General features: G+C 36.5%; 2 protein-coding genes across 6 annotated transcripts in view; one reads left to right on the top strand and one right to left on the bottom strand.

The window, feature by feature from the left end:
• The window catches only part of ADD3 (adducin 3), a 126,949-nt gene that overhangs the window by 4,770 nt on the left and 97,239 nt on the right, over positions 1-24,940 (top strand). The gene's annotated exons all lie outside the window — the stretch shown is intronic.
• On the bottom strand, positions 13,854-14,117 carry LOC103003081 (ATP synthase subunit f, mitochondrial-like). Its single transcript, XM_057531114.1, is given in 1 exon segment — positions 13,854-14,117. A coding segment is annotated over 1 exon segment (264 nt).

Genomic DNA, 24,940 nt, shown 5'->3' with positions numbered 1-24,940 from the left:
TATCTCCAAGACTACAGGTGTGCATATGCCTTGTTTAGTAACACCCTTCTGTGTTAGTACCACCAAGTTGTGTTTAAATGTGAATGGTGGTAATCTGCGTTAAGTAGAATCACCTTTTGACTTTGGAAGAGGATTCTCTTTTCACACAACGTATGTTTAGCTAGGATGCTAGAATTTGGGCTGTAGTATGTTATCTTTTTAATTACTAAAGATTAAAGTCTTTTTTGTTTTTCAAGCTTGCCAGATGTGTAGGGCTCCAGATGGTCCAGCAGGGCCCTTGGAGGGATTCTGGTTCTGCACTAAATCGGTAGGCCTCATCTTCTGATTACCAACACCACCATATTAACCTGAGGTGAATTTTAACTTAAGTTTGTTCGAAATTCCACCTGAGTTGCCTCTTAAAATTAGCCTTACATGGAAAGATGTCACTTGTGGCTTTTACTTTGTCATTCACATTCCTCAAGGAACTGTGTGTTGCTGCTTCACCAGTGTAGTGGATACATCAGGCAAATTAATTATAACCTAAATTAGTAGCTGTTTTACGTAATGTGTAGAATAACTATTGTAGAGAGCTAATATGTCCTTTGTTGGCAAGTTAGTGAAAGGTAATATTAGGAAAAAATGTTTAAAAACAAGCATACGTTGAATTAAGAAAGCTCAAACGGTACTGAAGACACAGGTCACTAATCTGTTTCTCATACTAAAAATGCTAATATGTTTTTGCTATAATTAAAATTCACTGCTGTTTCAGATTCCTTTGGAAATATTAAACTTGTAGAGTTTGAATAGAAAACATTTTAAATGTTTAATCAAGAGTACTATTCTTTCTTTTAAACATAGACACCCTATTTGAAATTAATTGAGCAGTCATAGACTGTGTCTTGTCACTGAGATTCAAAATGGGTGCCCTGATACTTTATTTCATGTCTTCTATGTTAATGATTTGTCATTTGATCTTGGGGTCCATGCCCCAGTATTTCTAGATGCGATTGTTACGAGGTGTTTCAGGTCCTGCTAGTGACTAAATTTTCTTGGCCGAAAGCCAAGACAATCTCAAATTTTTACTGCAATGGGTTGTGTATATTAAGAATCTTCTCTAAATTATATGTTATCAGCCTTTCATTGACTATGGCTTGAAAGAAAAAAGTCTGTTATCCCTTGTATATCCCTTATGTATAATAGTTAGATGAATTTATTTTTTTTCTTCTAGCAGTAGCTAGTTATGGACACACATGAGTGTAACCATACTACTTGGGGTATGCCCTTCCTTTCAGGTTAGTTAGAAATGATTCACTTGGCATTCATGCAGTGAATATTTGAATACCAACAGCATGCATAGAACAGCAACTTTAACTGAAAATTAACTGAAAGTGTTGGAGAAGAAAAGGTGTGTGCGTTTTTTGTTTATTTCATGTGTATTTTAATGTTGATCTGTTATATGTGGACTAGTCGCAAAATCAAGTTCAAAAGTAAGTTAATTGGGGTTTCCCTGGTGGCGCAGTGGTTGAGAATCTGCCTGCCAATGCAGGGGACACGGGTTCGAGCCCTGGTCTGGGAAGATCCCACATGCCGCGGAGCGGCTAGGCCTGTGAGCCACAACTACTGAGCCTGCGCGTCTGGAGCCTGTGCTCCGCAGCAAGAGAGGCCGCGATAGTGAGAGGCCCGCGCACCGCAATGAAGAGTCACCCCTGCTTGCCGCAACTAGAGAAAGCCCTCGCACAGAAAACGAAGACCCAACACAGCCATAAATAAATAAAACTTAAAAAAAAAAAAAAAGTTTAAAAAAAAAAAAAAAGTAAGTTAATTGCACAGTTGAAAACATACTTGAATGTCAAGAAAGTACTGTTTAACTTACCCTAAAGTCTTAGATGATAGCATAGATAATGAGAATCAGTCTCTTGTTTCTTTAAACTATTTTTTGTTGGGTATCTTTGAAAAGCTGCGTTAATAATCTCTTTTAGGTTTCTAGGACATGACTTACTACACTGAAGGCACAATTTAATAAAGAGTATCCTAGAAACCTTAAAGAATGAATGTGGCTTTCAGAGTTGTCTAGCATAGCTCAAAAAGTAGTTGCATGATCACCGAAAGGTATAAAATGGATGAAACCCATCCCTGATATTAAAAGGCTTTTTGTTTTTGTAAATTTCCTTCTTAGGAAGATTGTATAGACTAGTTTTTAACTATGCCATAGCTGAAATGTTATTATGAAAGATGTTTAGGCTTTGACATATAGTTATATCTTTATAATGAGGTTAGATCTAAGTTGAGCTTTTTACCTGATGTCAAGCTGATCTGTTTCACCACCATATACTTTACAATTACTTGTTTTAAAAGTTGGCTTTAGTTAAAGCTTAATTGGAAATGGTAAGGCTCCCTGATATAAGATGAACTTTGAAACCTCTTGTTTTAAATTGCCTGAAACTGGGCCTAAGGATATTGGTGTATAGCAGTACATTAACTAGCATTTAAGATTGCTACCTCCTCAAACAAGACTACAGTTTGAACCTTGGGTTATGCAGCTCACTTTTTCTGCCATAGGCATACTGACTTCCATAAGATAAAAAATTTCCCACAACCAGCCAGCCAGGGGGTAAAAACACTTTTTATAAACTTAAGGGCAATAACAACAACATATGTTCTTAAAACCAATGTCTCAAGAAGCACACCGTATATATTAATAAAACAATTTAAAAAATTTGTTGCTCACAATGTGCATTAAGGCAAGTAATATGAAAACTTAATTCTAAGTAACATACATGAAATTGTTACTTTATTCTTTTTGCTAGCTCTTATACCCCTTTGAATTTGTTCTTGTAATTTTTCACTCCCCCACCAAGGAAGTGCTTACTTTGGATGGAAGAGGAAAGGACAGTGCATGTGTGAGTTCAGGAGCCTGTTTAATTCAGCTCTCATGGCTATTGTTGTTTGCCTGCTAGGGGAGCTGGAATTCCAACAATGTAGAAAGCAGTCAGGTTGGAGAAGTGCTGAGTTTTATCAGTGTCTTGGGGACTTAGTATATGCCTTTAATTTGTCACCATCAGCAATGTTTCTGTGAAGTTCTTCCACAATGGCTCAGCTCATCCTGTGCAAGGACAGCATTTCCTTTTCCCCTTTCCATACAGTATTCTTATCCTGTCATCTTTTGATCTGCTGGAATGACTAAATGCCATAGCAAAAAGATAGGTTTACTCAGTATCCTCATGGAGAAGGTAGTTAGGCTTATTTGGTATGTCTAAAGAAGTATATTTTGGGATCAAGGCCTCCCCAGGGACTCTTCTTTAAGAACACTCTACTTTTAATCCTACAGAAATTAGAGCCAGCAACTGTAAGCTGCGTTGTTACTTCTAATCTCATTTGTCTTATTAGTACATAAGAAAAAGATTCTGTAAGGTCAGCCTTTTAATATCTAAGGAAGTGGTTGGGGAAGGGTGATAGAGCTCAAGTGGAGTTGTGAATGGGCTTAAGTGCATAGGGCGAGAGTGGACAGGGGAAAGAGATTGGCAATGAAATCGATATATTTTTCTTATTTCTTGTCCCTACTCCCAATGCTTTTTTTTCTTTTTTTAATTTTAAAACAATGTTCCTTTTACCTTGCCTTTCTCCTTTGACTTTTATTGCTAGGACTGAGTTTTCTCTCTCCTAGAGAAAGGTGGAATTTTTAAGGTGATTCCTGTGTGACTGCTGAAAAGTTTGGCTTTCACCTGGAGGTTGCACTAAAAAGAATTTCCTTCCATCTCTCTCCACAACTGTCTGCTTTTTAAATTAAAAAAAAAAAAAATCTCTGAAACAGAAGTGTAAGAAACCTTACTTGTCATGTAATAGTTGGGAGCCATTATGTATTAAAGTAAAAGACATATCATTAATGAATCAGAAATCCATATTATTTAAACCCTTTTTTTTGGCAAAACTAGATGTACAGTAATTTTATATTAGGATGTTTGGTTCTTTTTAAGTGGGTATCAAAGATTACATGAATTTTTTCAACCAAAAATGTTGAAAGTAATACAAAAGTAATATATCTTTCATTGGTCTTAGTGAATGTTGATAATGACAAAATCATAGTTCTCTGAACACTTTGCTGTCGTTAAATACCTTAATGAGATATTTAATAGACAAGATTTGGTCACTAGCCACTGAAAGACTGTCGCCTCTGTAGCAGAATGTAATAGGAAAGGAAAATTTTATGCCTGAATAAAAGGTGTATCTGCTTGACATAGAAAAGGCTCTGAGAAGCTGATTACTTGGTAATCACTTGAGTTAGGTGATTTTATATTGTATTTGATGTTTTATAATCTGAACTTCCTTGGGCTCTTTAAAAGTGTCTGGTTGGACCATCAGCTTTTGATGAATGGGTTTCTGGAGGGATTGTGACGACCAGTTAAGTGCTTTGAAGAGGGAATCCCTGTTTTGTATCACACCTGAATGTCACAGAACATGCTTCTTGGTGCTTTTGTAATTTGGGCCCAAAGGAAAGAGTGCCATCTACTGAATGGCCAGCATGGAGTAGAGCAGCCCCAAGTTTTTGTTGCAGAACTTTCAGCTGGCTCCTGGAGAAACCAGACTCAACTTCATCGAAGGATTTGACAGGATCTTAGCACCAAGTGGAATTGTTGCTTGCTTAATTTTAATTATGCTTCCCAGCAGGAGGCCTAACCACATGATGAAGAACTAATTCACTCCTTGTTGGAATGCATGGGAAAGGAGAAACTTGAAGAAATTGTTGAGACTTAATGTTAAAAAATAGTCTAGCAATGGTTAAATCATTGTTAAATTAAACGTGTTAGAGAAAGGTATTTTAATGAGGCATGTTTCATTAGTAGTGCTGGTTATTGATGGTCCTGCAGACAATAATAATGTTGTTTAAAATTTGTTTGGGCTTCAAATTGTCAATCATTTGTTTAACTGGAGGTAAGGGTTTTAAGAGTATTTGAATAATTTGGTTTGTTTTTTTCTTTTGCCTTTTTCTTTGTCTCAGGTTCTAAGGCAGTGATTCCTACTTGAGTGAATTCACTGTTTCAAAGTGGATTTTGTTGTTGTTTTGGCTTGCTCAAGTGGCCTCCTGTTTTGTTTTTTGTTATGTTTTCCCTAACTTCCAGAAACTGCTTATGGTAGTAGCCATGGGTAGAATTGGAGGTTGTAGAACCAGTTATAGGTCAAGAGTGGAGGTTTATGATACCTGGAATAGACCCGTCAGAGCCAGACAAGAAGGAATTGAAAGGAAACTTTGTTATGATAAGAAGAATATCTTTGTTATATATCTATTATATATAATTACTTAATTAATCAGTAACCACTTTTCTCAGCCCTTAAACCTGCCAAGGATCATGTTAAGCACCTTACATAAATTACCTGAAGTTTAGTTAAGTAACTTGCCCAAGATCATACAGTTAATAAGTGACAGAGCCAAGACTTGAGCCCAGGGCTAATTCCTTTAAACGCTGTGCTCTACTGCTATTTATTTAAGCTCATTCTTGTTGGTGACTGCACAAAGGACTTGAACTGAGGTTAGAATGATATTTCTACCTCTGCTGGAAAATATTGGTGGTTTTTGTTTGTTTGTTTTAAGAGGGTGATGAAATGGGTAAATGGGATTGAGATTTCACTAGAATCAGGAAATATATGAGAGATGGACTTTCAATATTTGCTATTTGGTTTGTCTATAATGTTCTTTTTCCTTTTGCTATATTATTTATTAACTTACAACCATAAGAAAAGTTTATTATTGAAACATTGAATTGTTTCACATTGCTTAAAATCTGCTGCTTCTTGGGAGGAAGGGTTAAGTTACTGAAGGATTTTATGCTGGATTTGGGGGGAGGAGCAGAGTTGGGGGTAGGTAGGGATTTGTTAGTCTTTCTATATTTTGCTTGCTCCTAAATACTTTTAGGTAGTAGTACTTTTTGATGTGGCAGTAATATTCCATGTCCACAGCACAGTAACGTTCAACCATGTGCCAGTCTGGTCCTGGAGGAACCTCAACTTGTGCGCATCAAGTATGCTCTGTAGACCAAATGAGTACCATACCTCACATTGTGTACCTATACTTTTGAATGCATGTATTCTCAGTTAAAAGAAATTTAACACCTGACTAATATTGAATATGTTTTTGGTGTTTTAAAACATATTTTGATCTTAAAAGGCATCCTTATTACTTTAAAAGGTTGGGAATCATTATTTTGGTATAACCCAAAGCTTTTAAAATTATAGTTCAGTGATGGTTGTGCTGTGTATTGTAAAACCCAGTTACTCTTTTGGGACTTCTGACTCTTTCCCTTCACATGTAAGAGCATAAAGCATTATTGTCCAGAAAATCCCCATAGGAATATCAATTATGTAACTCTTTGGGATTCTGACTCTATCCAGTCAAATGTAAAAGAAGCCAGCAACAACTAAGACGACTATACAAAAGATGTTACTTGCCAGTGTGTGATGAATGCTAAATGACAGGTACAGATGACAAATGCCATAGGTCATCTGGTCAAGAAAAGAGCACCATGGATGGAATGGTCAGAAAAAGGTCCCCAGGAAAGAGGAATAAGGGTGGGCCTTTAAAGGCACAGTAGGATTTCACTAGATGCAGACCATGGAAAGGGTTTTGGCAAGAAATTACTGTCCATGAAAATAGTAATCCTTTTCGTGTAGCATGACAGGAGATAGTTTATAATCGTGGTTCAGTCTCGTCTCACTGTAAGGCACTTGAAGGCTGCAACATACTCGTATCAGAAACAGTGCTGAGGACACACTTCCCTAGGAGGTGTGTTAGAATATTGCAGGGGAAGGGGGAGAGAGTGGTAGGTGTGGTGAAAATCATGTACCTTTTAACAGATGTTCTCTCTGAATCCCATGTGAAAATGATTGGTTCATAGAAACATCCTTCTACTGCTATTTTGAAGCCAGTAATGCTTAAGAAAGTTGGTACTTGAAAAAGACTTTAGAAAGCCTCATCATTCCCAACACTGGACAAGGAAAGCCTCCTTTGGGGAAGAGGTGTACATTTTTTTAAAATCCAAATTTATCCATCATTTACTGTTTGCTGAATGCCAGAGTAAAGTTTCATTGATGGTTCTGTTATAACTTTTTTTTTTTTTTTTTTTTTAAAGGATTTTCTTTTATTTATTTATTTATTTATTTGTTTATTATTTTTGTCTGTATTGGGTCTTCGGTTCGTGCGAGGGCTTTCTCCAGTTGCGGCAAGCGGGGGCCACTCTTCATCGCGGTGCGGGGACCGCTCTTCATCGCGGTGCGCGGGCCTTTCTCTATCGCGGCCGCTCCCGTTGCGGGGCACAGGCTCCAGACGCGCAGGCTCAGCAATTGTGGCTCACGGGCCCAGTTGCTCCGTGGCATGTGGGATCTTCCCAGACCAGGGCTCGAACCCGTGTCCCCTGCATTAGCAGGCAGATTCTCAACCACTGCGCCACCAGGGAAGCCCCTGTTATAACTTTTAACTTTAATGTGTGGATAGATAGAGTTGTTGATACTATGAGGTATAATTTCGACTTAGCTTTTATAAATAACATTGTCTGGTTTTGGATTTTAGAGAATTTGTTCCAAGTGTCTGAATTCTCTTAGATTTAATAGTATTTATCACTTACTATTTGAAAAATACTTAGTGTAACTATTCAAGTTATTTTGAGCAAGTCACTATTTCTTTTTCACTGTAGTTTTTTAAATATATAAAATACGTAAGGGGTTGAGATCATTTTAAGATACATTTTAGTTTGAAGATGCTGTGATTGTAGTTCTAAGGAAGGTGAGTTTACCAATTAGTGGCTTTAGCTGGAAGGTAGCCAAGAAACCTATGATTGTACTATATGATGGTCCTGGGAATAGATCTAATAGAAAGCCAAGACCATGAAAGTCCTTGGCTCCGTGTATATGTGGCAGTTTAGAAAAGGACATCATCATTCTAGGAACTTGTCAACTCCCAGAGTTTTTTTCAGTTCTTCAGAAGCTAAGGGCCCTTGGCAATAGACAATGGATGGGCCCTTTTTGGAAACAATGAAATAGGCAAGGATAGCAATTTTTCTTAAAGCCAACTATAGAAACATTGTAGCATATTTTTCTAGAAATGGTGCTTTCCAGTCCCATCACAACTTTATTATGTTTAGTATATTAGTTCCTCATAAATATTTCTCTGGCCTCTTTTTAGCTCTTCTGAGCAGCTTTATGCTTCCTTTCACTTGTTCATTTGTTCAATCAACAAATATTTATTGAGCACTTACTATGTGCCAGGCCCTGTTCTAAGTGCTGGGAATACAGCAGTAAGCAAAACAGACAAACCCTCCTGCCTTAATGGAGTTTATATTCTTGGAGGTAAAGAGAAATAAATAAGTGAAGTATATATTTTGTTAATATAAATATTATGGAGAAATATAGAGCAGGGGAGGAAGATAAAGGGAGTGTTAGTGGGCAATGGCAAATTTAAATAGAGTGGCTAGGTGAAGTCCTCACTAAGAAGGTGACATGTATGCAAAGACTTGAAGAAGGTAAGAGAACGTGTACAGTCGGTATTCTGTATCTGTGGCTTCTGCATCTGCAGATTAAATCAACCACAGATCAAAAATATTTGGGAAAAACAATTCCAGAAAGTTCTGAAAAGCAAAACTTGAATTTGTTGTGTACCAGAGCCTATTTACATAGTATTTATAACTATTTACATACCATTTACATTGGATTAGGTATTATAAGTGATCTAGAGATGGTTTAAAGTATATGGGAGGATGTGCATAGGTTATATGCAAATATTAGGCCATTTTATATTGTGTAAAGGACTTGAGTAGCCACAGATTTTGGTATCGCCAGGGTCCTGGAACAAATCTCCCTCGAGTACTGAGATGACTGTGTAATATCAAGGGGACTATCATGGCAGGCAGAGGGAATACCAAGCATGTGGTACTTGGTGTTGGGAAGCCACTGGATGACCCTTAGAAGTGGGACACGATCTGACCTATGTTTTAAAAGGATTGTTTTGGCTGTGTTTTGACACTAGACCATAGTGGTACAGTAATCTTGGTGAAAGATTGTATCTGATAGAGGTGGTGAGATTTGACTGGATTCGGAATGTATCTGGATGATAGAATCAATAGAATTTACTGACTGGGATGTTGGGTATAGGTGAGTGGAAGAAGTCAAACTTGACTCCAAGGTTTGGGATGTAGGCAAAAGTTTTCAGGAGGAACTGTTTTGGGGAGTAGGAGAGAACAGAAGTTCAGTTTGAGACATATTAAGTTTTTTTTGTTGTTATCTTTTTTTTTTTAACTATTTATTTATCTTTTGGCTGTGTCGGGTCTTAGTTGTGGCATGCAGGATCTATCGTTGTAGCACGCGAGCTCTTTGTTGTGGCACACAGGCTCAGTAGTTGTGGTGCACGGGCTTAGTTGCCCCGTGGCATGTGGGATCTTAGTTCCCTGACCAAGGATCGAACTGGTGTCCCCTGCATAACAGGACGGATTTGTAACCACTGGACCACTGGGGAAGTCCCATGAGACATATTAAGTTTGAAATGTCTATGAGTGATGTTGGAGTAGATGTTTCTGTGAGTGGAGATCAGTGCATAGTTATTGGCTGACTGTATAAAATTGGGAGTTGTCATTATTTTCCTCTTTCATTTAAAAATATTTGCATATTTAATGCCTTTGATGACTAGAATAAACTTTGCTGTAGTAAGGGTTTGATGTATTGCTGTATACATCTTTATTCTTTGGAGGGGTTTAATCTGTCTTGTAAAATCTAGAATTTACTTTGACTTCTAAGGACACTTAGTCCCAAAGGAAATCTTTTCCTCTAGGGACAGAACAATTTACTTTTAAGCAAAATGTGAAAACAAAAAGTGTTGTTACTGCCCTTAAAAATGTGTATGTGAATGTAAAATGGAACAGTTTGACTGATCTTCCAAAAGTTAATGTGGTTTAATGGTTAAAAGTAGTAACATATTGATAGTTTCCATTATGACCCAGCAATTCTATTCCTACATTATACACTCAAGAGAAGTGAAAACATGTTCACACAAAAACTTGTACACCACTGTTCATGGCAGCATTACTCATAATAGCCAAAAAGTGGAAACGACCTAAATGTCTATCAGCTGATTAATGGATAAATAAATGTGGTATATCCATGCAATGGAATATTATTCAGTCATAAAAAGGAGTGAAATGCTGATACATTTTACTACGTGGTTGAACCTTGAAAACATTATGCTAAGTGAAAGAAGCAAGACACAAAACGCCACATATTGTATGGTTCCAGTTGTGTGAAATGCACAGAATAGGCATATCCATAGTGACTGAAAGCAGATTGATTAGTGGTTGCCAGGGGCAGGGGATAAGGGAAATAGGGAGTGTCTGCTTAATGTGTACTGGGTTTCCCTTTGGGGTGATGAAAAAGTTCTAGGGCTAGATAATGTTGATGGTTGCACAACATTGTGAATATACTAAAAACCACTGAATTGTACAGTTTAAAAGTGAATTTTATGGTGTGTGAATTATATCTCAATTTTTAGAGGAAGATACCAGGAAAAAAAGTATATGTGCACACCCATATGTACACAAGAACAACTGAAACAACTTACATGGATCTTATTTCTAAAATCAAACTGTTTTCCCAGTAGAAAGTTGATGAAGCAAGAATTACCACACTAAACTTGGTTTAGCTTGGTTTGCTTAAAGAGGCAGAGTTAAGGTACTTAGATTATTCAGGTAGAAATCAGGAAGCAGTTTGTGATCCTATTGGTGGCAAGTCATGGGTGAATCTAAATGTTTTTAAATACCCAATTTCATGGAGATGACCTAGATAAGCAAAAGAAGGCTCTATTATTATCATTTCTATGGGTTTCAGAGAGCAGGAACCAGTTTATAAATAAGCTTATTAGGTCTTAAGTCATTAAAGATGGCTTAATTTTTTTCTGCATACCTGTAATTAAAAAATATGGAGAACTCAATTCCCAGCAATTTTTTTCGACAACCCAAGATGATATTTACCTTCTTAAAAACATTATTACCATCAAAGAGTTGCCTGTTGAGGAAGTACAGGAAAGGATTGTCTTTAACTTTCATGTACCACTTACCCTAATGTTATTTTTTTATTAAGACATAATTCACATACCATAAAATTTACCCCCTAATTTTATTATGAATATACATATATTCATATATTCCTTTATTAGAATAAAAACGTCTGGAGAACAGAGGTCCATATTATTTGAGTGGCTTGATATGTTTTCAGCATTTTAAGGGAAGCATATGAGAACCAGACCGGAACCATAGTGGGAAAAAGAGACACTTATGTAACTGACTCCAGCACCAACCTGAGAGCAATGCTATAGCAACAGTTTAAAGGAAGTGCAGGTGGGCACAGAAAAGGGAAATGTTTATTCCAATGGGAAGAAATAATTCATGGAGGAGGATGGAATTTGAGTTGAGCTTTAGAGGATCTCTTAAATGTTGAAGAGGAGAGTAAATTACTGACCGAAATAATAGGCTATGCAAAGGCATGTGGATCTGTGGATGGATGTGGTGGGAGAGAAAAAAGGAAGGTAAGGTTGATAGCACCAGATCATGAAGGCCTTGGGTGCTATTTTAAGAAATTTAGGTTTTATTCTGTGGCACTTATTTTAGCTAAAGAGAGGCATAATCAGATGTGTCTGAGATTTGTTGTTGTGAAGAATGTGGTGATAGAGTGTTGGCAGAGAGGCAAGTTAGGAAGCATTGAGAGATAAGCAAATGAACTGAGGCAATGGCTTTGAGGTTAGAAAGGGAGGAATGGGACATTTTGGAGACAGAAATCCATACAACTTGCTGAACAGTTCAGATGTTGAGAGAACATTTGATCACCAGGGATAAAAATTTAAATATTGTGTTTTACTCCATTTCGAATACTCTGATTTATGACAGAGGCAAGATGCACCTGTAAAACTAGAAATTAGGTGGATTCAGCAAGTCTTGAATGTATCTTTTCCTTACTATACATAAAAGACTTTAGAAATGTGACTATTTCGTAATCTTCTTTAATTTTTACTGCTTGTCAGCTATTACTCAATTTTCCAATCTTTGGATATGTTTTCATTTGTGCATTTGGAAATGGTTGAATAGTCATCATTTTGGCAAAAGAATAGTATTTTTGTTTCCAAATGAAACTGCCTCCCTATGCTGTGCTTTTGTGTTTCGTTTTAAACTTTTGTGTAGTGGAATAATAAAAAAGAACTGAAGGTAGTATTGGGCATTGCAATATTAAGTATTGTACGCTGTCATTACAGGAAGTCATTGTGCCATTTTGAAGTTTCCCCTTTATTACATTTAGTGGTTTATCTTGTAAATTCTAAAGTAACACATGGTAAGCACCTGTAAGAAACAAGTAGAAATGTCAAAAGAAGTACGTGCAAAGTCATTTGTTTTTTTCTGTGTAAATTTAGTGGAGAATCCAATCCAATAAGACTTTTTTGCACATTTGTTTAATGAAACAACTAATATACGATTTGGCTCCTCTGATGTTTCTCATCGCTTATTTACAGGCATGATGGGCCATTTTTGTTTGTTTGTAATTCCCTTTAATAAAACATGTACAAAGAGAGTGTTATATTAGGACACAGTGCTTTTATAAATGGCTGAAAGAAGATACCAGATTTGACAGAACTGACTTCTAAAATATCACAGTATAAAACTTGCTTTCGTGCTTAAAAATTCTAAGTATTAAGTAATGTTTAAAATAACCTATTCAAAAGCAACTCAATAAAATTAAAAAATATTTTATGGACATTACAATATAATGAGAGTTTAAAAATCAGAAACAAGAGCACTCGCTGATTTGTTTTTAAAGCAAGAATGATTTTATTAACTTGATTTCTAAGGTAAACTTACTATTTGGGTCACATTTTTACGAAATCAATTTCATTTAAAAATATTTGAAATTAACTTTTGAGTATGAAATATGAGGACATGAAACAAAATCCAAAAGGCACAAAAGAGTATAAAGTGAAAGTAAGTTGTCACTCCATCCCTGAACTACTACACTTTCTTTCTTCCTTGTATATTATTCAAGAGATATTTTTCATTCTTTATTTTTAAATTCCTGAATCAAGGCTTTGCCTGCCTACACCTGGTGGTTGAATTACTGCAAAAGAAATATAGCTTTAGGCTCAAAACAACCTGGGGAAATAGCCAGCCCTGTTCTTCTCATAGGTGTGGTTTCTAGATTCATTGTCTCTTTTTATTAAAGAGTGTGCTTTCCTAGCTTCCCCTCCACTTAAGGCAAAGCTATGGAAAGTGGGAGGTGGTAATTGTAATCATCTTTCACTCATATTTTACCCTAGGCAATGACAAGTAACTTTTATGAAGTGATACATGCTAACAAAGCAAATTCCAGCTGAGAAGTGCTCCCATGCAAAAACATTCTCTAGTACCTAAGAAAAAGAATGGTCAGCCTTTCCCATCTTTGTGCATCTACCCTGTTATGCCAGCTGGACTGGACTACTTCTAAAACTTTACTTTTAGTTTTTTAGTGCTTGGCATTATTTTGTTGACTCTGCCTTTGGCTGTCCACCAAGTCATAAGATTTTCTCCCAAGCCTTGGGATTACCTGACTTGGTTTCTTTTCTTCTTTCGATGGTATTTAATAGAATGTCATTCCTATGGAGATACTGTAAATAATAGTTTCATATTTGTGCTATGTGTGGAAAGATCCTTTTAAAAAGTTTTCCAATGTATTTTTAAATTTTTGCACTGGTTATCTTTTATTGGTCATTGTTTTCAATTAACATATGAAAAGATTCAGCAGTGATCAGGTTCCTCAAGGAGGAGTGTCGGGCAAAGGTCATGGTCAGGAAAGCACCGTGTGTCCTCTGCACTGGGCCTTCTTCAGTGGTATTTGCAGAGCTGCTCATGTTTGAGTTCCTTCTAAGAAAGGCAGTAGTTGAAAAGCACCTAAGCTGCCAGTACTGTAGAAACCCCAGCAGTGTTTCCTTTCTTCACGTTGACATACCTGTTGTCATACCACTGGTAACCTCTTTGGAACACTCCGGCAATGCCCTTAGGGGCAAAATCCTGCCTCAGTATCCAACTTGGCAGCTCCCCTATTTTAACATCCGTGAGTTTCTTCTTCACTGGTGCAACTGATGCCATCTTGGAGTCCTGGGTGTCTGCCAATACTTTTTATTGTGCTAAAATACACATAATATAAAATTTACCATTTTAGCCATTTTTAAGTGTACAGTTCAGTGGTATTAAATACATTCATAATGTTGGGTAAACATCACCAACATCAGTTTCCAGAACTGTTTTCATCTTGTAACACTGAAATTTTATACCGATTCAACAATAACTTCCCATTCCCCCTCCTATATTCCTGGATCAGAAATATTAAGATCAAGATTTTGGGTGATACAAAATCTGTTATTCCTGTTCCTAATCAAGATTGTAATTTGAAACCCTCTATACAGGTCTGTATTATGCAGCAAAGATTGACATTCAATCTTGAATATATGATTGACATTCAAGACCCAGGAATTGAGACAAGGGGCACAGAACCTATGGCCTTTGATACATATTTCAAAGTGAAAAATTTAGCTGCATTATAATTGGAAGAGACCTCACCCCTCAGCTGTGTAAATTATATGTTGGTGGATGGGAGAGGGGGTGATAATTATGGGAGAGGCAGGGATCAGCAAACTGGTGCTAGCTGACCTCTGCCCCCATGACCCAATAAAAAGGAATTTTCCCCAGTAATAGAAATTGGGGTTCCACAGGTTTGCAGGTTTCATTGGATGCTAAAATTCTGCCTTTGCTGAATCATTCAGACTTTCTATTATGAGCAGAAGTGGGAATTCTCTGTAAACTTTATCATTTGGAGAGGCAAAGTTTGGGAGAGTAAAGAGGAGGATGAAATCTAGACTCATAGAATTTTGGAAACCCTCACCTCATTTTTATGGGCGAAGGACTTGGTTTGATTGAGTGAAATGACGTGTTCAGAGTGGCTGATCTAGACTCACAACTGTGATTCCTGACTCTCAGCCTAGTGCTTTTTCTACTTTATCACATTACCAGCCATCTTAACCCATTCATGCAATTCTAGGGTGAGGGAGTTCACCAGAATTCCACTTGACCTTCCTTAGAGCAGGGTTTAGGCAGGATGGGAGACCTTCATCTCTTAGGGATTTGAAGCTGCTTTTCAAGAAATAGTTGGTACCTTTCTTTGTTTTAATCTTTCATTGAATTAGGGAGTGTATTGTAAAGAAGTTTTTCTTCTAAAAATCTGGACCATGTCGTGAACTTTCTTGTTATCTTGATGAAAAGCTATGCTGATCTTCTATATATTGTTCCAGTTGAAGCATGCTCACCACTGAAGCAAGTCATGTACATGGTAAATGTTACTGACATGTTTAGGAACATTATATTAAAAACTCAAACTAGATGTGTTTGGCTGCCTTGATTTTTTTTTTTTCTTTCTGGAAAAGAACATATTTAAATGAGAAACAGTTCCACCCTCTGATGAAAAGAAAAAGTTTTAGGTCATTTGTTTCAGTAAAATAGATGATAGAATTTATGGCCCCAATTTTCCATTATTTTCAACTAAGTGTCCCATTACATAAGGCACAGCGAAGGAAGAAATTGGTCATATTAGAAATGTTAATGTTTTAGTATAATTTTGTGATTAAACTCATTTATCAAATAAGATTTTTAGCCATCATATGTTGCATCATACCAAGGACTTTGAATGGAATCTATCAGATTTTTTTTTCAGTGTTTTGGTATAGCATTTGGTTTCATGACAACAGTTTCAGTAGGCAGTGTTCAAGATAACCTGGTCTTTTCAAAATATTTACTACATATGGCCTTATGTAATACATCCTTCTCAGGAACTGAAAAGACTCATTATTATGGTGGGTGTGTAAATAAAATATAATTGCTTTTGATTTTACTATGAGTATAAAAGATGTGTTTTGATCTGATTTTAAGCCAATGTTAATAGGAGTAGGTACAAGGTCAGAGTACTTTCTGGAGAACTTTGAGTTCAGTATTTAAGTTGATTTAAACTACTTGGGGGCTAGCTGTGTTTCATGATGACAGTATTTGTATTTAAAACCTTATAGGTCAATTTTATGAAAACCATGTCATGTTTCTTTTAAGTTAATTATTGATTTTTTAAAAGCTTCTATTGGTGCTTCTCCCTGAGATTTTGGTCTGTAGAGAATAAAATGTCTTTTAAATAGACGCTTCAATTACCTGAAATTCCTTGGGTCCTTTAATGGAAGATAACCAAATGATTAAGCACACAAGGGAGTTTCAGGGATGTATTGGAAGCAATGACTTTTAGGTGGGTGCTAAAGTCAGCGCACTTTGACTCCTGTATCTTCTTTGGTCTACTGTACTTACAATCAACATTCAGAGGGAAAACTGTAATATTTTGCACAAGTCTTAAGCAATAAAGATAAATGTATTCACGAATGTATATGAAACCAGAAGTTGGAATGATGGCTTTTAGATTTTGGAGGAACATAAGTGAGAAGGCCACATGTTTGGCTGGTTACTATAAGAATTGACATTTATTTACCATTTATGATCAGAATAATTAATTATGGGTTTCTCCAAAGTGTTTTGATAGCCCACTACATTTTCTTTTAAGAGGTTTAGTCATAAGGGTTTGGACCTTCTGTTCAGGGATGGCTTTTGTACACAGTTTGATTTGAAGTCTCATATGAAGGCCCTAGACTACTGCTGTCCCCTTCCCCAAAATACAAGTGTAATTTAAAATTTTCTAGTAGCCATGTTGAAAAAAAATAAAAAGAAACGTGTGAATTTTATTGAACACAATTTAAAAATATCCAACATGTAATCAATATTAATGAAGTGTTGATTAATTGAAATATTGATTTAGTGAAAGATTAATGAAGTATTTTGCTCTTTTTTCAATATACCAAGTCTTTGAAATCCTGTACTTATTTTACATTTTAGTACATCTCAGTTCACACTGGCTGCATTTCAAGTACTCAGTGGTCACATGTGGCTGGTGGCTACCAAATTGGACATTACAGCTCTAGAACATCTTTCTCTTTTGTCCCACATCAGTGTTGAGGATTCTTCCACTAGAAATTTATTTTGGGGGGACTACAGTCTTGCCATCTATCTCTATGTATGCTCTTCTATAATTGAGTGGAAAATGAAAAACTCCATAGAGAAAAAACAATTCTCAATCATATTTGTTTTAACAATTTTTCGCCTTTACAGAAACTAGTACTGCTGAAGAAATGCCAGTATTACTGAATGAGAACTTTAGAGGGCAGCTTCAGTTGGTGTGCGTAGGTGAAGAGAGCTGGGGTAGAAAAGGAAGAGTCAGCGCTGCGTAGTGGAAATAGGACAGATCTGACTTTGAATCCTGCTGGCCTTGAGCAAGTTACTTCACTTCTCTGAGCCTTTTTACTTTATTCATGTGTAAAATTGGGATAAAATTACCTATCCCTTGAGTTGCTATGAAGATTAAATAAGATGATGTATGTGAAGTATGTCCTGTGTATCTGGTACCTATGAGGTGCTCAATAAGTTTGTGTTGAGTAAATGATTGTTGCTTGCTTATGTCCCCCACTCCCAAATCCCTGCTTGTGAGAGGAATAAGGAAGGAGGTAGGTATGCCTAAAATAAATGTCGAAATAGAGTAAAGAAACCTATCCCGTTTACTAAACTGATTGGGATTCAATGTTTGTCCAGAACAAACTAGTCCCTAAGCATTGTGGTTAATTGAGATTTTAATTCAGGACCATTATCTGAAAGATTCACAAAGTAATGATGTGAAATAGTTCGTACCCTACATTGTTGAAATAGAAATGAATTTTGCCAATTTTATTTCAGTATACTTATTTCAGTAATCAGTAAAAATAGCACCTGCAAATATTTCTAAAATTTGTTTCAATTATTTAAGAGAAAAATCTCAATTATTAAAGATACCTCTTTATCTTTTTACTGCAAGGGATTTTGCAATTTGGAATTTTATGTTTTGCATCTACTTCAGAAGGCTTGTCTTCAGAGTAATAGTATACTGATGATTGTAAACTTGTGTAGTAATTGGAACTGAGGAAAACTTCTAAATGGAAGGAAAGCTGCCACTTGGTGACTAAGCTTTATGTTACAATGCAAATGACCTTTTGTTCTTGCTCAGGCATTAACATCAATTTGTATTTTTAGATAGAACGGGGACTTTCTGTGTCATTAGCTGTATAGCATGTTCTGAATCTATTTAGGAGGGAGTTTTCAATCATACATATATTTCTGATTTGCTATGCATTTTGAGAAATTTATAATTCATTGAAATGTGGGAAAGCGTGGAGTGTTCTGAATAGATGATTAGATTAGATATGAACTTTTCAAAGCTTTGTGTGCACCCAGTGTGTAGCCCACATCTGTGGTAATGTTCTTGGAAATCAGTCACGTTTGAAGATTCAGTTCTTTGCCAATAGCATCTGGTTGCACTTTGCATTACAGACTTTGAAAGCAGTTTTTGAATTGCAAAAGAGCAAACCACATGACACATTTTCTTACCTGACTGAAAGTTGTTTACAGTTATAGGTGAACTTTAACAAACAACGTAACTAAAGGCATAGTTGTCCAAATGCATGGATTGTTGTCACTGACACCTGAGATAGAGGATTCTTATAGTTACCAGCTTTTCAGGTTGTCCAGACTTTTTCATTATTCTAGTGACCCCTGACAGAGGTCTTATTTACTATAAAAGTTCTTAAAGGTTTGTGGAATTTTGAAGGCACTGACCTGGTTGGAATACACTGTGCTGATTGGCAATCAAGAAATGGTGTTAATTGACGTGATTGGCATTTCTCTACCAATTTCTTACAGCTCCCTACAGGTGTTACTAGTTACATTCTTGTGTAGATCTTTGTCATAACTGATTGTGTGAGCTTTTGATATAATAATAGTAATCTAGGGCTAGGCAACCTAGAGAAGATTTGTGCCATGTATTAAGTGGCATGAATCTAGGCTAACCTGTGAACTAGGCAAAATATGCCCTTGGTTTCCTTAAGATTCCCTTCTCAGCACCCCCTTTTTTTGCTTTCTTTTGCTTTCTTCCTCTTGAGTTTCCAGGTGGCTAACCTGTATCAGATAATCTCTGTTGAAATGTTAGTTAATTAGTTCACTGCTTTTCCAGAGATGTTTACATTTTAAAAGTGAGATCTTTTAATAACAAGGCTTTCAAGGTCCCTAGTGGGGTAGTGAGTAACAAGTATTGGGGTTGATTCTGTGGACTGGGCCCAGGCTTGGTGTCAGGATTGTAGGGCCCCACTGTCCAATACAGCAAGCACTAGCTGCGTGTAGCTACTGACCACCTGAAATGTAGTTAGAATTAATTGAGATGTACTGTTAAGTGTAAAATACACACTAGATTTCTAAGACTTAGTACAAGAAAAAGACTGTAAAATAACTCAATTTTTATATTTATGACATGTTGAAATGATGATATTTTGATATATTGGGTTAAATACAATATATTATTAAAATTAATTTACCCTGTTTCTTTTTACGTTTTTAATGTGACTACTAGAAAATTTAAAAGCAGTTATGGGGACTGCCCTGGTGGTGCAGTGGTTAAGAATCCGCCTGCCAACGCAGGGGACAAGGGTTCGAACCCTGGTCTAGGAAGATCCCACATGCCGCGGAGCAGCTAAGCCCGTGCGCCACAACTGCTGAGCCTGTGCTCTAGAGACCGTGAGCCACAACTACTGAAACCCACGCGCCTAGAGCCCGTGCTCCGCAACAAGAGAAGCCACCGCAGTGAGAAGCCTGCGCACCGCGATGAAGAGTAGCCCCTGCTCGCTGCAACTAGAGAAAGCCCACGCACAGCAACGGAGACCCAACGCAGCCAAAATAAATAAATATATAAATTTATTTAAAAAAAAATAAAATAAAAGCAGTTATGGCTCACATTTTATTTCTATTGGACAATGCTATTATAAGGACAAGAGAGTTTATGTTGTGTTCTTACTGTTGGGAGCTTGCAGAGGTTCAGGGAAATGCTCCCTCAGGATGCCTTAGCTACAGCTATTCCAGCTGACTTGGCTGGGCCACTTTGTATTACAGTGCTGTTTTGAGAGCTGTTACCTACAAGCAGCCACTGTCTCTCCTTGTTCTCTAACTCTCCCAATTCTTGAAGTAAGTATGTATGTATTTATGTATTTACTTATTTTCATGAGGAATTAAAAAAAAAATTTCTCTGCCTACAACCTCTAACGGTTGTTATCTCCTGACTAGCTTCTTCTTGAAGGTAGGTGATTAAAAAGATAAATTTATAGCTACTATTTATTGGGCACTGGCCATGTACCAGATACTGTGCTAGATACTTTACATAAAATCTTGAATCCTAACATCACTTCTTCAAGATTGATAATTATAAATGACAAAAGAGATTCAGATACATTGTGACTTTGCCCTGGGTCAGCTAGTGGCAGCTATGTGGCAAAATCAGGATTCCATCCCAAATCTCTCTGATTCCAGAGCCATTGTTCTTTCTGCTTTATTATGCTCTACTCATGTTTTCCATTAACTATGTGTGTACTTTAGTCTGAAACAGAGTGCTCTATGTAAAGGGATCTCTTGCCAAATGGTGTTGACTGATCTTTAAGTTGATTTCCTTTGTCTTGGTGAATGACTTCAGTGCTCCTGACTCCAGGTCACTTTCCTTCCCTGTCTAGTACCTAGTGAGTGGCCCAGACATTAATGGAGAGACTTAAGCTTATTGACAGCTTGTTGAGCAGGACAGATAATCTAAAAGCCTCCTGTGAAAGAGCATCCCTTCCACCTTTAAAGTCAATCAACAAAGAATGTTTCAGATGCCTTCAGGAAGAGATACAAGAAGAGAACTCTGAATGCCAGGAATATAAAATCTTAGACTTCAGAGACTGGCCGTATAAGGAAGGGGCTTTTTATAGACAAAGGGGGTGAAGTAAAATAATGGGATAGAATAAGTGTATTGAGCTGGATAAGTCTTGTATAATCCTAGGTCATCGTTTAATGGCTGTGTCCTTGACATTGTTGCATTAAGAATGAGAGCAAGGGGAAATAGTCCATGTGTTGGCATGCTTGTCTATAAATTAGAGTAGATATAGTCATAACTCATGAGTGCTCTGGAAGGCTGGATGCTGCATTTACTCTGCTGCCTTCATTTGGGCTCAAGCAAATTTTTGAAAAAAATAAGGGGAGAAAAGGAAGATCAAAGAGGTTCAAGGAGTGAAACTAGACTGGAGGTGGGCCAAAGGGAGGTTTGGGCAAATTCAAAAATGCAAAGCCCTTTTATACATGTACACACATTATATTGATAATACTAAAAGCTGTGTAAACTGTAAAATACTGTTATTTCCGGAAAGAAACTGTGATATACTAGAAAGAAAATAAAATTTCTAACTAGGTGGTGTAGATTCAATTTTCCCAGCTCTACCACCCCTAACTGTGTAACCCTAGGAAATTATAGAATCTGAGATAATCATTGTCTTTCTACCTCTCTGACTTTCCTTCATGGTTTAATAAGATTGTGATGAGTTTGGAAACACTTTGGGTATGCTCATGTGCTGTATGCATGTTTTTAGTGTTTTTATACTGTAATTTACTCTTCATCTGAAGTGTTGCTTACCTATGAAACTTCATTGAGAGGAAAAAATGGGTACCCAAGAACACACATGATAAAGGGAAGTTAGAGTTAAATGGCCAACAAGTAGGACTAATTTGGCTTACATCGCTAGGCTTTATAAAAGGGACAGTGGCAGCCTTGTGGGTGAAGGGAATGTGGACCTAATTGCTTATTTAATTCATTCATCCTTTTAACCCCTTTTAAAACTTGACTTTTGTAGGTTGATTATATAATGCATGAGTGTGCAAGCACACACGATGTTTCTCTTTAAGTGAAAAGCCCTATTCAATGACTAGTTTTAAAAAGATTTTGATATATTTATAGTAATAAACCTGGTTTGCATTTCTTTGAGGCTCATGGTCTTCAACTTCCGACCAAGTTAGTAAAGGGTTGCTATAACTACCAGATGGCAGTCTTTCTTAATCCAGTGTTAGACATCAACAGACTTACACAGAATGAATGTAAGCAGAATTGAAGCAAAGAATTTGAAGTATTATTTAAACTGCTCATCTTGTAAATTTAGCATAAAGAGGATAAGTTGAATGTATTCATCTTACCATACAATTGTTTGGTTCTCAGGGCAATCCCGGAATGCATCTTTAGTTTGTATTCCATGTAAAATGCTGGCTACAGGGATATTTTGCCAAATGCCAGTTTGAAATTTACTTGGGATCCATCCAGCTGGCAGATCAGTTGTGCTAATCAGATGAGCCCATTTCTGGGGAATGGAATTTCATAGCAGGAGCAGTATCCTTGAAGTATAGTTATTTTTAAAATAAGTTAAATTTTAATTTTAAAATTCTCATGTGCTATATTGAAATGTATATAGTATAAACATTGTATTATATGTAGTGCAGATACTTCATGCATTTTTATAAATAATAAACAGCAGGAACAGTAGGTTCATTGTATTGTATTCATTTGTTTTTCATTTCTATTTTGAGTTCCTGGGATCATAACTTGCTTCCCCTTAATCTCTATGAACAAGAAAGATACTGAAGTGCAGATGGGTTAAACCTAGTAAAGGTAGGCAACTCACTTTCTGTGTAGAATTAGCTTTAAACTAATACTCTGTTTAAGGTGTGGTGGTAGATAGGCTTAGTGAAAGACAACTTGGCACAAATGAAAAAGAATTCAAACAACATACATGGGGATTAGACCTGAAGAACTAATATGACTCCTTTTTATCCTCAAAGTTAACCTGTATAAGTGTTAATATACACTTTCATGTTCACATTAGAAACCTCGTGCCCTAGAGTAGCATTTCCCACAGTATGTTCTGTAGATCATTAGTTCTAAAAGATTTCCCAGGAAAAATAGTTCCAAATATGTTTGGGAAACTATTTTCTGCACTCTTTCTCTTAAAGGCTCATAATGAACATCAGCATAGCAAAGACTGAGAAGTATTGCTAAGTACTGGGTTTACCTTAAAAAAAAAAAAAAAACCTCAGTGTATCGCAAATTAAATATGTCACATAGACCAGGGAAATCAATAAATCAATCAGTCTCTCTGATAAAATGTATTAATATCCCATGGAACTCTTGTTTCTTAGAATATACTGGGGGGAAATAATGCCCTTAAGTAATGTGTTAGCAGATCTCAGAGCTTATTTTTGTGATTACTCTTTTTTTTTTTTAATTATTTATTTATTTATTTATTTATTTATGGCTGTGTTGGGTCTTCGTTTCTGTGCGAGGGCTTTCTCTAGTTGCGGCAAGTGGGGGCCACTCTTCATCGCGGTGCGCGGGCCTCTCACTATCGCGACCTCTCGTTGCGGAGCACAGGCTTCAGACGCGCAGGCTCAGTAATTGTGGCTCACGGGTCTAGTTTCTCCGTGGCGTGTGGGATCTTCCTAGACCAGGGCTCGAACCCGTGTCCCCTGCATTGGCAGGCAGACTCTCAACCACTGCGCCACCAGGGAAGCCCTGATTACTCTTTTTTTTTTAAAATCACAATTAAAATTATATTTGGCAGTTATAGCTATCTTAGCCTGGGGGATAGAATGCTTGTGTTTAAAACTTTTGTTTTAAAATTATAAGACAACTTTACATAGAAATTTTATAATTTTACATAGAAACGTTCATTTCTATGAGGTATGTCTTTACATTGATATTCATATTTTAGGGGCATTTTGATGTTTCTTGTAAATGTAATTTTTCTTATACTTTAAAATTTGCATTTACTTTTGATAGGCCAGATAATATCTTTAGCAAGCTATTTTCTAATTTTATATTTTTTCAAGAATAAAATAAAATGTAATTGTTTTAAATTCAACTATTAGGTAAAGAGACATTTTAGTAGCAATTAAACTAGTCTGTAATTGTTTTTACCTGAACTGGAAGGAAAATCAAAGATTTCAGTAACCCAAGTTACTGCTGTGAAATTTGTTCTATGAAATGAGGTTTTGAGACTGTCAACTTAGACAATGACACTCTACAGATAAACAAATTACTTATCTATATCAAAACCTACTATTTATATTCTCTAACCTGAATATACATCATGGATTTTAAGCATTTCTTGCTTTTCATGAATTCCTTAAAAATGACATCTGAGAATTTTAAAAAATGTTACAGCTAAATGTGGATCTTGAATCATCCCCAGGTTGGAAAACTGGAAAGTTGTGTCGTATTGTGAGTAATAAAAAATACTAAATATATTCAAGCTTAGTGTGAGCCAGTGCATACATTAAATTAAACCAAAAAAGCTTAACCAGCCATGTTTCAGGTTTTGGGATATGTAATGTATAAATATAACCTCCTACAAGAAAAGAAATAGCTGTCTTACCCATTAACCACCAAACTAAACCATGAGACAATATTTTATTTTCAGTTGTATTTGGAAGACCATGTTTCTGTTAGCTTTGGCTTGCCATTTGCTGAATAACTAAAAATGGCATGTTTAAAACTAAGTAGTATTTAATGACTAGACCATCAAACCCCAAATGGAATTGAGGGAGACATTCTTTTACTGAAATATAAATTTTTTTTTCCCTTTAGTATTATGTTAGACAGTACAAGATCCTTAAACTTACTCTCTTATGGAACATAAGGTAAATATCTTATCCACACAGTTTACTTTCATCCATAGGATTGCTTAGTGAGGAAGCCTAAAGATTATAGTGATAACTAACTCCACCAGAAAGAAGCTGCTCAGCAACAGCAACAGGATCAAAAATTTTACAGCCAAGCTAGACGAGCTGACGAAAGAGAAACTGCACGTGTGGAACTAACTTTCCCAGTTACCTGTAGAGGGACCGGCTCTCTTACTGCCAGTGATAGTGTGAAGCCTTTTAGACTGATGGTTCTCAGACATCAGCCT

Source organism: Balaenoptera acutorostrata, chromosome 16, assembly GCF_949987535.1.
Source record: "Balaenoptera acutorostrata chromosome 16, mBalAcu1.1, whole genome shotgun sequence".
NCBI lineage: Eukaryota > Metazoa > Chordata > Mammalia > Artiodactyla > Balaenopteridae > Balaenoptera > Balaenoptera acutorostrata.
This window is presented reverse-complemented; position numbering and strand designations above follow the sequence as displayed.